The sequence below is a fragment of the Echeneis naucrates genome, chromosome 22, assembly GCF_900963305.1.
Source record: "Echeneis naucrates chromosome 22, fEcheNa1.1, whole genome shotgun sequence".
In the NCBI taxonomy this organism is placed as follows: Eukaryota; Metazoa; Chordata; class Actinopteri; order Carangiformes; family Echeneidae; genus Echeneis; species Echeneis naucrates.
In genome coordinates this window covers 3,853,350-3,867,041 of record NC_042532.1, presented here as the reverse complement: position 1 = coordinate 3,867,041, position 13,692 = coordinate 3,853,350, and the positions used below count along the sequence as shown (strand labels likewise).

The following is a 13,692-nucleotide window of genomic DNA, read 5'->3' as shown; positions in this document are numbered from 1 at the left end:
ACCATAAATTTTCACTTCTTTGTGAAGTAATGTCTCCAAACCCTATGACCAAATCAAAAGGTCTTGCTTGAATGCTGCTGCTGAAACAGACTTTTTAAAAGCAGTGCATGATATAAATGCTTTTCTGCATGTGTAGCACAGAGATGCTATTGTTTTAAATGGGGGCTTTATGATACAAGGGAACCGGTAACTTGGGCTCTTGGACAAAGAACAGTGAAGACATTTTACAGCAGTGGTACACATACACACACACACACACACACACACACACTGCACAGATAAAAAAATCAAAGTCTTGATTGATTTTAGCATAATGAAGTCCCTACTTGTTTCAAAACTGTGAAACTGTGCTTTTCTGGTATAATCTTTGCACTCTTTCATAAACCATGCGTCACATCAACTTCAGGGCTCTCTCCACCACCAAGCTCTCATCCTCCTCCATTCCCCTGACTGGAGATCAGCAGACCGATGCTGACATCCTGGCCTTTGTCAGAGCCAGGCAAAACCTCCTCAACAGAACAGGTAATCCATACACACAAAGCAAAAAAGAATATAGGCACGCTAGGCACTCACACAGTATGTATTCCGTGATCAATACTGCCCTCTGGTGATGTACGCCTCAAACCACACAACCCTGCAACCAAGTTTACGTTAGTGTAGATGTCTTGTTTTATGGCCTGGAGAGATTCAGTTCACTTGCTCACGTTGCAATTCATATTTTCATATTCTATATTAGAAATTACCTGTATATACATAACACTTGATAAAATACCAATTATGAGCTTAACATGAGTACACATCACACTTAGTTTTGCGGCAGCATGACAAATAGAGATTGTCTTTTATAGGCTAAGGCCTATAAGTGAAAATTCTTCTTACGGCTCCCTCACCATCTTAGCCTTATACTCTTCTCTGCTCATCTGTAGCTTTTATATGGTTCGGCCTCTTGCCATCTCTCTTCTCCCTTGACCCTTCTCTCGTTGCTGTTGAATGTGAGAGACTACTAAGGACTTGGCTCTCTTGCGGTTTACCGCTATTTCAAGCAACTGAGGTCTGAAGAACAGAAAGAACAATGGCCAAATAAGCAGGGACACCACATAGAAAAACAGTCAAGCTGAGGAGCACAACTGACTACTGAAAATGTGTTTCTGTCTCTCTCACATCATACCTCTTCACTTTTGGCACTCCTAAGCTGGAAAGCCCCTCTACTTGACTGTTTGCTAACCTTTGTGAGGTGCTATTCTTTCTATCAAAACAGCTTTTGAGTCACCAGTGCATGCTTGGAAGTGTAGGGAGCTGATATATAGTAACAGACAGAACAATAATATGCTATAGTTTGCATATCTTTTCTTCAATTTTTCTTTGTTTTTTCTGCTAATTTCTTGTCACCCTTGTGTTTTTGTATTTTTGATCATTTCAGGCCTACCTCAGCAGTGACACGATGTTCTCAAGGCCTGAAGTTATCACTGTCTTTCCACTGAGCAAACTCTGCATCTGTTAGGTGACAAAATCATACTAATAGGAAAAGTGATCACGAACATATCAAATTTCTTTTTAGAAAGTGCTCCTCAAAAACACACACCTCATATCCTGCCCCATTGTCCCATGCATCAACATACTTATTGAAGATGAGGGCAGCAGTATAAATCATAGCCTGCGCCAGCCATTTGATCTGAACAAATGTTTTCTCTAGATATGAGAGGAAGGAGCAGGCAATAGAAAAGTGTGTTTAGTGTCTGTTTAAGGTTGTAATGAACCATGGCTTTTCAAATGGTCAACATGCAGAGTGATTGTAAATACATTTCATATTTCAACCTGATTTCATATTATTTCTCTTTTATAAAATGCCAATAGATGTATCAAATATGTGTACATTAGTGTGGCGGTTTTTCCAAAATAAAGTGGCAGAATTACAAATTGTGAAAAACCATTTCTGTGTCACCAATATTGATCTTTACTCTGCATGAAGATGTCGGTAAGAGATGTAAATTAAAAAAGTCATACAATTTTGGGATTGTAATCAGTCACATCCATTGCCACAGCTGTTTTATCAGTTATGCAAATGGCTTTCTCATAGCTTTTGCCCTTTAATTGCTTTTGATCTTGGAAACTTCTTCCATGCAGTATTACAAAGGTTTGAATAAACATGTCTTTCTCTTAAATTTGAAGCCATTGTGTAAGAGATCACACAGTCAATATTCATCACCACAGTTTACTGTACATGTGCAGAGGAAGGTGGAGTCTATCCCAGCATGCACTGGTGGCAGGAAAATATCCTAGAGAATTGTGTAGACAGGCTTCCTTAAGATGCAATATTTGAAATTCAAATTGAGCAAAAGCTGTGTTTTGCCTGCAGCACGGATGATTCCGTGCTAAAATGAATAATTATGTATGGACACTAACAAACCAACAATTCTGAAGTGTGAAAGTTTATTTTTGTGCAATCTTTTGCATCATCACTCTATATAGGCACGCTGCCGGTGTTACACCTTATAGGTGAGTGCCAGGCATAAATTAAGACACAGTACATATACATGTTACATGTGCAGTAACATGTATCATCATTCAATCAATAGATTCATTTCATTCCACAGTTCCACACCTTCTTATATTGTGCCTGGTTAGTCTTGGCCATGAATCACCTTGGAGCCATCTCCTCCAAACAGATGACCTGACAACACTGGAGCTACGTGTTTGCATTGTTTTGTGTTGATTTGTTTGACAGATGACAAGCAGCTACACAATTTGCATCCAGGCAGAGTTGCCTTGGAGAGGAAGCCTTCCTTGGACAAGTCAAACTATCTGTTTTTTTTTTTTTTTCTCTCAATCACATCAATGACTTGGTTCATCACCCTGAATAGATACTTCATACGGTATATTAAAAAGCTTAGCTCAGACAACCAGCATAGTGTTTCCTTCAATGCAGGGAGGACACATCGGTCGATATTTCGGTTTTCTACAAATATAGCCAGAATTGTTACTTAATATCATGTTATTCTAAAAGCAACTCCCATGTACTTCGCTTTTTACTGTTTACTTGACGGCACAACATTTGCCCAGCATCAATTTGCGGACAGTGAGAGTGAGCAGGAAATAGATTTTTCGCGAAAGTGCTGATAGATTGAGAGAGTTCACTACGGAAATTTAAATGTGAGTGCATATATCAGCTGACTCAAACTCAACTGAAGACTGTAAGTTAGAAAACATCTACTCCAGCTCTGGATGAGGTATAAGGGCTAATCAGATAAAAAAAAAAAAAGTTCATGTATCAAAAACGTCAGGGTAAAGACAGGTCCAAAAACATAAAAACACCGCTCATAAACTCTGGGCTGTACAAGGACAAAAGGAATGAAGGTGCAGGGAACATTTCCCAGAACAACATGATCAGGGGGCCCCCGGACTGATAACATCCCTGGAGAAAACGCATAGAGGAAACGCACTGAACAGAACCACTTCTGCCGTCTTTCTGGCAGCAATTGGGCATGGGGATTAAAATCAAATGAGAAAAGCTGTGATGAATTCCAGTAAGATGTCAGCCCCATGGCAACAGAGAGCAGGAAGGGGGCACAAAAACCCAGGAGTAGGGCATCTTTTATATCCGGCACAGGCAGGATGGACTACATCATACACGCCGACCTGCGTCTCCATGACGGGCACCAGAAGCATCTCTGAGTTCAAAAATTGTTTGTTTTACTCCTGAATCACAGAAGAGCAGGAGGAGTGTGTTCAGCGAATGAATGAATGAATGACCAAGGAACAAATGGCCATTTTGAAGTGAAGCCAACTGGGATCATGACAGCAGTGCTTCCCTATCTATCCAGCCTCTGGGAAATGGGAGCATAAAGGTGAAGCCTGCTGTCTATCTTTAAGAGGAGCGTCCCATCCAAAAAGGTGTGCAGGTCCGAAGCAGTGGGTGTGAAGCACTATATCAATGTCTGAAAGGCCTGGTTTGCCTGAGAATACCACTAAAAATGTTTTGGTCAAACTCAGTGCATGCGAGAAGGCAAGGATGCTAATGAAGCGGAGATAAACATCCTATGGACGTTGAAGAAGTGAAGGAATTGCTGGACCTGTTTATACTTAGTAGGAGTGGGCCCTTTAGAGACAACACTAACAAAAGCTAGATCCCAAGAATGACTCAGGATCCGAGAAACTCCACAAAAGGCCTCATTGATGAGGGCCTGGCAGACCACTTGGGCTTTTGTCAGACCAAAATACACAGACAAATATTCATATTGGCCTCGGTTTGTATTAGAGGCAGTCTTCTCCCTCTCCCTTATCCTCACCAGCTGATAAGCTTTCCCCAAAGATCTCGCTTTGCAAATATTTCAATAGCTCTCAGAAATGACAGGGTATGGGATATCTGTTCTTTGTCATTGAGGCCGTGAAACACATTAGCTCAGAGCATGTAATTGGAGGAGTGGAAACACAGGAAGTGGACAGAAAGTGACATGTCCGAAATGAGGAAAGAGATGGGTATTTACAAAAAAACTAGGAAACTCAACTCAAAGAATATCCAAACATGACCATGACACTGACACTCGCATAGGAATTACAGGTCGTCCTAAAGTTTCTCCGATCTGCTCTCTACACTGATGAAAGCTCAACAGGAGGGTTTTTAAATTCTATTAGGTAGAAAATAGCGAGTGGGAACCCAATCTACCAAAGCAGGTCTGAGAATTTCTCCAAAAATGATGACGATCATTACAGCTGTATGTATATATATATAGTTTCAGTCTTATACAAACAGTGAAACCATAGAACTCAATTTGTTTCTATCTTGAGGCATCTTTCAACTTGTTGGTTTATGGCCCACGACCAAGCTGGGCTTGCCACACCTCTCCAAAATGTCATCTCCTTCCTCTCCACTTCACCATAAACTTGCCCGGCTTCTCAATGTACTGTGAAGCTTCTGATGATTGTTCTAGCAGACATCCTTGGAGAAATTGAGCTTTCAAAATTATGAGGTTTTAAAGTGTCGGGATTTAATTAAGTTAAATTTATCTCCCTTGCCATGTCTCAAATGGTGGGCACCAATCATTGTTATTTTGACAGCAATTTCTGTGAAGTATGTTGACATCGGGAATCCAATAGTTTGTGGTTGAACTGCACTTTTCTCAGGTTTCCAGCTCGGAGAGTAAAATTTGGCCCCACAAAGCAGAGACCTATTGAAAGACTCCATAAAGGAGGGTACTCGGGAAAATCAACATCGGTCAGGTAAAATATTAACTTTTGTTCTGCTGACAAGATGCTGCCACCACTTCCTTATTAGTGTAAACAGATGAACCTGTGTGCATGTGTACAGATGTCATGCTAATGGCAAAGAGGAGTTTGATCGTTACCCAAGCAACCCATAAATCAGTGCCCAACATCTATGGCAATCCGTCCAATCAGAGTAAGAGCAATATGGGGGGAAGTTTACCTTACCAGCAAATGTCACCCCAAGATACAGCTCCACCAAACATCCACCATTCTTCATGTTGCTGCGATGTAAAGCTGACTTTGCTTTTACGAATGCATTTTTGTTTCACTTTTTCCTATTCTTTCCATTTGAAAAATAGGAACTCTGCAGTGATGGATGTTTTCTTTGAGGAACAATACACGAGATGTATGTGTTGGATTGCTGGTCCTTGCTGAAGTGACTAAACCATATTCTGAGTGTGAACACCTACATTTTTGCCTTTTATGGTGTTTGGGGAGGTTGATGGCGAGTTTTCAGTTGGACCGGATCAAAGTGAGCTGGACAGCAATTCTGACTCTGGCCCACTTCATGTACCTGCTGGTCGGGGCCATAATCTTCCAGATACTGGAGCGAGAGGCCGAGAGCAACAGCCGTAACCACTTCCAGCTGGAGAAGTTGAATTTCTTGGCTAATTATACCTGCCTAGATGGACCAGCCTTGGAGAAATTTGTAAAGGTTTTCCATGGGATTCTTCGCAGATTTAATGGAATCTATGGTTTATTATTGTTTCGGAGATTTCTTGATACATAACAGCAGAAATTCACTTTTAAAATAAATGGCAACTGCAGGTTTTGTTGAGTCACACCAAATTTCTCAGCTTGTTTAATAGTGATATATACTAAAATGTATAAGGTCAGTTTGGTGATGTTTGGCAAAAGGCAATATGCTGAGCTCAAATCAAATACGGAGAAATTGAAAGATCAATTTTATTATTAGGTTTTATGTGATTAGGCTAGGCACCCAACAATAAATTGTCTGACCCATAAATCAATGTCTCAGTATTCAAAATACATAATGCAATTGGAGTACTTCAGTGTTAGCATTAGTGAAGTGAATGGGTCCACTTCCATTTTTTGAATGTTCGAATGTCAAAGCGAGTGAGTGTGCGTTTATTTTAACAGTTTGCTGTGTGTGTCTGTGTGTGTACAGGTGATTTTGGATGCCTGGGAAAAGGGGGTGAATCCTTCAGGAAACTCAACAAACCCCAGTAACTGGGATTTCAGCAGCTCCTTCTTTTTCGCAGGCACGGTAGTCACAACTATAGGTGAGCGCTCTCGAATATTTCCACTTTTAACTGTTGATTTTTGAGGTGGATTACACTGCTGACTACATATCGTCATCTGCTTCACAGGTTATGGTAACCTCTCCCCGAGCACCATGTCTGGCCAGGTGTTTTGTGTTTTTTACGCACTCTGTGGGATCCCACTGAACCTAGCCTTTCTCAAACAGGCTGGGAAGTGTCTCACTGTCCACCTGGGTCGACTCAAGAGGGGGATGGTCTCAGTCCTTCCTTACAAGGTACGTGGCTCCTTTTCACATGACGGTTAAACTCTAAAACAGGTTTGTTACCTTCTTACCTTTACTTTGCTTTGCATGGCTTGTAAAAAGCTTGTCTTCCACTCATTACGCCAGAAAAACTGTTAAATCAGACAGGCGAGCTACCACCAAGTTGAGTTCTTGCCTACAACGCAACCTTGATATGGTTGAACTTATGTTTGTTTCCCAGCAAACTGTTGAGACTCTGGCAGTGAGCTTATTCTTCATCAGTGGCAGCCTGCTGTTTTTGGTCATCCCTCCTCTGCTCTTCAGTTATGTGGAAGGCTGGACATTCAGTGAGGGCTTCTATTTCGCCTTCATTACCCTCAGCACTATTGGTTTTGGAGATTATGTCGTGGGTGAGTAGAAAGAGAGCAAACAAGAACTAATGTGATGGAAAGATCCCAGCAGTCAGCTGTGTTAAATAAAACTCTTTTTTTTTTTTTTTTTTTTTTTGCTTTAATACAATCTGTATTTTGTCATTATACAAATTGAAAGAGCACTAGCGTAACTGCCCCGGGCTTCACATCTTCTAACAAAGTAATGTCAATTGTTTTAGGGACTGACCCGGACAAAGAGTACATCGCTCTGTACCGAAGCCTTGCAGGAATATGGATCATATTCGCTCTTGCTTGGCTTGCCCTCATCCTCAACATGGCAGCTAGAGTAATAGAAATTGTGGCCGTCCTGACTTACCCAGGCCTAAAGACACAAGAAGCGGAAGAAGACGTGTCGGAAGATGTGTCATCCGGGTCAAAGGGCAGATCAGAGAAAACATCAAATATGGAGAATATATAGAATGTGATTGCAAAGAAAGTGAAGGTCAAAATTTCCAACCATGACCAAAGCGGAAGAGGCAGACAAAACACAAGTGTAACTGTATTTTAAAATATAGAGATGTTTCATTTGACTTTACACATCATGTCCACTTTTATTATTCTCAGTTGTGCGCGGCACTGCTTTTATTTCAGACTACTCCTGTTAATTTTGATTCCTGACAAATTGCTTAACTATTATTTCATATTTCTGAAAAAGTTACTGTTAGCAGTTTGACAAAGTCAGGATGTATGATCAGCTATTACTTCAGGTAGGCACCCTCTAATGTCTTTCTTTCCTCAGGTATAGAACAGACGATGCTAAACGATGCTTTAGTGCTTTTTTTTTTTATGTATTTATTATAAAATGTTTATATGTGTATGTTTTGCGTGTGCGTTGACGTGTCTGTGTAATGGTGGTTCAGTGAATGGAGCAGGAGAGGTATCTTAAACAAACTCATTAATCAGTAGGTTGATGTGAGAGCAAACAGGACTGGTCCATGATGACCTATGATTTTATCTGTCAGGGTGTTTTTGGAATATAGTCACTTAATTTAACCAAAAGATGTAAAGATGACTGAAACTGAAATCTTACAACTACAAACTGCTGCAGCTGATCTTGTCTGGGTAAACTTCATGACTTCATCGACAATGGGTGATTTTTTTTTTTATTTTTTTTTGCAGACTCCATTTACAGCTCAGTGTTCGCTGGTGTCTCTCTTTTGTCATGTTACCAGATTTGCATAAGAGGCCATAGGAGTGATTCAAACAGTAGCTCAGATGGAGTTTGATTTACCTGAAGTGCAAGAAAAGACATCAAGCCAAGCAGGTAAACATTCACTCCTTGCCGTTCCCGGCTGTAGAGAGTGAGCTCTTCAAGTCATCTGGAAAAATCCTGCAGCAGATCCAAAATGGGAATGAAGGAAATTTTCAGCTTGGCCCGGGTGCCTTCCATCCTCATGCTCGGGGTGATTTACATCATCTACGTGCTGATCGGCGGGGTGATTTTCTGGAAGTTGGAAGGAGACCTCAGAGAAAAGGACATCAGTCTTTTACTATCGAACAAAAAAAATCTGCTTATGAGATACACCTGTCTGAACCAAGACGGCCTGGAGGCAGTGGCTCAGGTGAGGCTCAGCCGACACAGCTGCACATTGTATCCTTTGGATGGGGGAACGTCAACACTGAAATGTGAGGGGAGTGTTCCAGTCACAGTTTCTAAAACCAATCCTACTCCTTTTTTTTTTTTATGTTTACACTTCTCAATGAGGAATTCTTCAGCAGAGCTGCCCATTGGTCTCACATGATGTAGCTTTGTGTTTTAATTTACTGGATCACTGGGGGGTTGCCGCAGCAGATTTTCTTCAGTCAATCACTGTACGGATGTGTGGTGTATTTCTGTTGATGCATCCAACGAGATTTCATTTAACAGCCCAATGCTCTGAAAACAAAACAGCCTAATTTGGTGTTTATGTGGCAGAGGGGCATCTTCTTCCATGCAAATATTAGCTTCTGCAGCCTTTCAGTCAACACTACTTTGCCTGTGTAACCTTCCTGAGCACAGCTCCAGGTTGTATGATCTCCCCCTCGGAAACTACTAAGTGTTTTTACATTTAAACCTTGAAATAAATCTCACAGACAACCCTGTTATGCTGCACACTAATAAACCAGCCAAGTAATATGACCAGATCCGCCTTGAGGTAGCTCTGAAATCCCAAGAAGCTTTAAAGGCAGCAGCTCAGTAGACAAAAAGATGGCTTGAAGACATCTAAAGTACTTTTACTACACCTGTGTGGGATCAGGAGGCTGCATGGTAGCTGATGAATCTAAAAACTGTGATGACAAAGCAGCAGTATCCCATTGTTGCATATATCTAAGGTGGAATTTTCCGCTGTGGTGATGTAACTGAGTGTCTGTGTGACATGCTGACAGGTTTAATGTATTGACCTGCATGATCCGAGGTCTCTTGAGGGTCAATATGTACAACAGTTGCATAATTGTGGGTCTGATCCAAGTCTGTGCCATTGTTCTATTTGTCTTCCTTTGAATATAATATGATAAAATCATATATGTATATATGTATTGTAATTTTTTCAGGTTGTTCAAGATGCATCAAAGGCAGGCCTAAGTTTGAAGGGCAACAACACCACCGATGGCTTCTGGAAATTCACAAGCTCAGCTGTGTTTGCTGCAACTGTGGTGACAACTATAGGTTAGGCATAAGCAGGTCTTTAAAATGTGTTTTGGTATCATAAGAATATATATCTGAGCATAGTTCTATCTGAACCTCTGGTAACAGCTGCTCAGTCAGCCAATTAGACAAGAGGATCTGAGTCTGTTTTCTGATTGGCTCATCCAACACCCTTAAATTATTTGACTCACGTGTCTGCTTTCTGAGTGGCGCAGTAAAATCAAAGCAGATTTCAGGTACACTCAGAGAAACCAAATCTTAGAAAGATGAATGATATGTCCAGGTGGGCGGGGCTTTAGGCATGACTGAGAGCATGACTGCGTAGTTTTGGCATCACGTTCCAAAAGTCCTGACAGCTGGTTAGGGCTCAGTTTCCTAAAGCAGGCTCAGGTCCTTTGATACTTTTAGGGCATTAATAAAGAACCTGCACCTGATTTTCTACATTATGGGAGTTTTAAACATTTTAAGCTAATACGACAGTTCATGCAATCATAAAATGATGGGATTTAATGTAGTCAACAGAAACAAGCAATTTTAATCTTGATCTGAAGTAATGGGAACTGGATTTTACTTTTGAGTTTTCAAACCATTGACCAATTTATATCATAAACTGTGTAAGACAAGCCCGGGGACGAAGCTGAACCATAGAGCGCTTGCTTTGCAAGCAGAGGCCCTGGGTTCAAACCCCACCTACCTGGCAAACCAGTGGTGGGTTTGTGCTGGTCCCAAGCCCAGATAAATGGAGAGGGTTGCAGCAGGAAGAGCGTCCGAGGTAAAAAACTATAGTCAAATCAGTCATGTAAGTCTGACTTGCTGTGGTGACCCCAAATAGGGAAAATCTGAATGAGAATAGGAATCAAAATAATATATTTTCAAATGAAGGAAAATAAAATGTCCTTGCATAGACAATAAAATTATGAAATAGAAAATGGAAAATATACTGGATTCCAAAGAAATGAATTCATGTCCTGGAAAGTTTTATTACATTAAATATTTTATGGGCTGTTCCTGTGGCTGAGGGTTTAACATGCTAACAGTGAAGAGCAGCATCCCCAGGCTGGCTGGGATTTTTACTGCGTCTCTCCTTCATTTTCTCTCCACCGGTCCTGTAAACTATATACTATAAAAGAATAATCAACTAAATAGTTTATTCGTAATTATTATTTAGTTGAATGTAGTATTACTGATTTTATTATTTTAACAAACAAATCTACCTGAGCAACAGGTCGCCTCAGTTTCACGTTTCTTCTCCTTCCACTGCCATGAGGTGAGGTGCTAACTTAGAGTTTTGCAGGTTATGGGAACATAAGTCCAAGCTCTACAGCCGGACAGATCTTCTGCGTGTTCTTCGCTCTGTTTGGGATCCCACTCAACATGGTGGTGCTCAACAGGGTGGGCAAGTACATGCTCGTAATAGAGCGGAACATTTCTGACTTCCTTGAGGGGAAGACCGGGAGAAGGGTGAGGAGATATCTCTTTAATCTTGAAGTCTGATATTTTAACTATGAGTAAGTATAAGTATGTTTAAGAGCGCTCTAACAATGTTTGTGTTACACACTTAACTAAGCATGGCTAACATCAGCGCTTTCTTCCACATCTCACTGCAGAAGTGTACCCGTTTCTTTGTCCATCTGGTGTCTTACCTGTCTGGAACAGTTCTGTTCTTCATTGTTCCAATGATTGTGTTTCAACTACATGAAGGCTGGACCTACTCTCAGGCCATCTACTACTGCTTCATCACACTCAGCACCATCGGCTTTGGAGATTTTGTGGCAGGTACAGAGTTGTCATAAGCTGGAGATGAAGACCATGTCCTTTTATTTTCTTTCACGTACCTTTACTGCATTTTGAATTATGCATGAAATGCCCCCCCTCTTTTACAGACAGTGACCCAGATAAAGTATACCCAGAGTGGTACAGCATCCTTATGGCCTCATGGATCTTTTTCGGGCTGGCCTGGCTGGCCCTGCTTATTAACCACTCCATTGACATCCTGGAGCGGCTCAACACCCACTTCAAACTCTGGTGGAGTGGACAAAAGATGGAGGAAGAGTCCGGCAACGCAGAGATTGACAACCCTGACACACAAATGGAGGATGAAGATGAGATCAAGAGGCCTTCAGCAACTCAGTAATCTACAAAATCAGGTGACGCTTTGACCAAATCACCAAATGACATTAAGAGATGGGAAACAGGCAAAAATTATGGAAGATTACAAAGTGTGTGTGCATGTGTGTGTTACTTTCAAGGCTGAGCATCTGTCATGATTTAAAAATGTGTCCGTGCTACGCTTGGTCTGATTTGACCCTGCTCCCTTTTAGGTGCAGCTACAATATTGACTCATTTTTGTTGAGTCAGGTTTGTTTGTTTGACAGTAAACAACCCCCACATACTTTTTCCAAACTGTAAACAAGTGGCTCTCGTTAATCTGTCTAGTTAAAAAGGAAAAAGATTAGTCTGCGGAAGGACACTCAGATAAAACTTTGTCCCATATATCTGTCTACGTCAGTCGTCATTAGAGAAGTGCAGCGTGTTGCTCTTTGGCCTCTCAGTGTGTACGGTACAAAATGTCGACAATGAAAATCACAGTCAATTAAAAGATGCATGTAAATAATCACATTTACTTGGCATAATATAAATGAAATATTATACTAGCATCATGGGAGCGTTTGGGTTATCAAAGTTTTTAAAATCCCCTCATTCGTCATTCATCAACATGGAAACAGAGATGTATTATTAACATATTTTTGTAGGGAGATTGAAGTTTTTATAAACATTTTAATAACTGGTGAAAGCTAAATGAGTTAAGAAAAAATTGTACGTAATAAGTGTTGAACCTTTCATTTCATTTCATCCCAGAATCATATCAATGCTGCAATATCTATATAATAAATTAGATACTGGAAAGATCCAGTTTTAGTTTTAGTGAGTGGGGGAAAAAAAGATTCAATTAAAAAAAAAAACTAAACTGAAAAAATTCATAGCATTAGATCCCCTGCTCAATATTTAGCGTTAATATATTCTCTTATTATTCTCTTCAAATATTCTCTTCAAATATTCTCTTTAATGTTGTGTGAAAGACATCAAAATATTATTACAACTGAACATATATTAATATTTTTATTTTGTATCAGTAGAGTGTGGCTCGTTTGTGCCGCTCATTTATGCTGAAGTTAGTTTTATAGCCACTAAGTGGTGCTACTGTACCTACACGGGGAAAACATAACCATTCAAACCAACGGCAGAGCAGCAAATACACCGGGTGGTAATCACAGAAAACTGAACACATACTCATAGAAAAGTCCTACACTTCAGCTGAAATGAGAGGAAAATTCTGCAATAAAGGAACATGTGTTTGATGTCATTTCTTGTAACTTTAATGCCATTAAATAAATGTGTGTGGTGATTGTTTGTTTCCGCTGTGTTGTCTCTTGACCAAAGTAGAAGAGTGCAGTGCAGGATATAGGAGCAGGCAAAGGTACAAACGTCTGTTGGCGATCATAAATCACAGAGGAAGTCAGGCAGCACTGAGGAGGAGTGAATGGCAAAGACAGACGGAGGACGCAGGACGGAAGAGAGCGGAAAATGAGAGAGCAAGACAAGAGAAGCAATGTCAGTGAAAAGTATTAAAAGGAGGGAAAGTGTAAAATTCCAGACAGAGGAAGGCAGTTAAAAGGCTTCTCTCTCTCTGTGGATAATATGGAGGGATGGAAGGGAAATGGAGTGAGAGTGACAGGAGTTTGACCGTTGTACAATAAAATGTCACATGCCTGTTTGGCCACGGTTCAATGAGGACTCAGTATGTGTGAGGAAACCAGTGCCCAGTGCTCCTGTCCACAGAGAAGCAGCACCGACTATGTGTGTTCTTTGGATTTCAGCTGCACCCTCATAGTCATCATCTCCCCTAT

General features: G+C 40.7%; 3 protein-coding genes across 3 annotated transcripts in view; all 3 read left to right on the top strand.

Annotated features, from left to right (window-relative positions):
- Positions 1-1,437, top strand: part of kif6 (kinesin family member 6) — a 51,538-nt gene extending 50,101 nt beyond the window's left edge. Inside the window, exons 20-21 of the mRNA XM_029494293.1 lie at positions 407-540; positions 1,421-1,437. Of these exons, the coding sequence (XP_029350153.1) occupies positions 407-540; positions 1,421-1,437 (151 nt within the window). The remainder of the gene's footprint in view (positions 1-406; positions 541-1,420) is intronic.
- A 4,267-nt stretch (positions 1,438-5,704) lies between these two features.
- LOC115036154 (potassium channel subfamily K member 16-like) lies at positions 5,705-7,576 on the top strand. The gene is made up of 5 exons (XM_029494292.1): positions 5,705-5,917; positions 6,392-6,506; positions 6,594-6,760; positions 6,969-7,137; positions 7,338-7,576. The coding sequence occupies exons 1-5, from the start codon at positions 5,705-5,707 to the stop codon at positions 7,574-7,576; spliced, it is 903 nt and encodes a 300-aa protein (XP_029350152.1).
- Positions 7,577-8,356: 780 nt separating this feature from the next.
- LOC115035769 (potassium channel subfamily K member 17-like) lies at positions 8,357-13,190 on the top strand. Its single transcript, XM_029493768.1, has 5 exons — positions 8,357-8,720; positions 9,691-9,805; positions 11,079-11,245; positions 11,392-11,560; positions 11,668-13,190. The coding sequence occupies exons 1-5, from the start codon at positions 8,505-8,507 to the stop codon at positions 11,916-11,918; spliced, it is 918 nt and encodes a 305-aa protein (XP_029349628.1). The 5' UTR covers positions 8,357-8,504; the 3' UTR covers positions 11,919-13,190.
- Positions 13,191-13,692: the final 502 nt, after the last annotated feature.

Coding starts and splice junctions, on each gene's coding strand:
- LOC115036154 (XM_029494292.1), top strand. CDS start 5,705: ATGGCGAGTTTTCAGTTGGACCGGATCAAAGTGAGCTGGACAGCAATT. Junction 5,918..6,391: donor CCTTGGAGAAATTTGTAAAG/GTTTTCCATGGG, acceptor GTGTGTGTACAG/GTGATTTTGGATGCCTGGGA. Junction 6,507..6,593: donor CACGGTAGTCACAACTATAG/GTGAGCGCTCTC, acceptor TCTGCTTCACAG/GTTATGGTAACCTCTCCCCG.
- LOC115035769 (XM_029493768.1), top strand. CDS start 8,505: ATGGGAATGAAGGAAATTTTCAGCTTGGCCCGGGTGCCTTCCATCCTC. Junction 8,721..9,690: donor GCCTGGAGGCAGTGGCTCAG/GTGAGGCTCAGC, acceptor TAATTTTTTCAG/GTTGTTCAAGATGCATCAAA. Junction 9,806..11,078: donor AACTGTGGTGACAACTATAG/GTTAGGCATAAG, acceptor AGAGTTTTGCAG/GTTATGGGAACATAAGTCCA.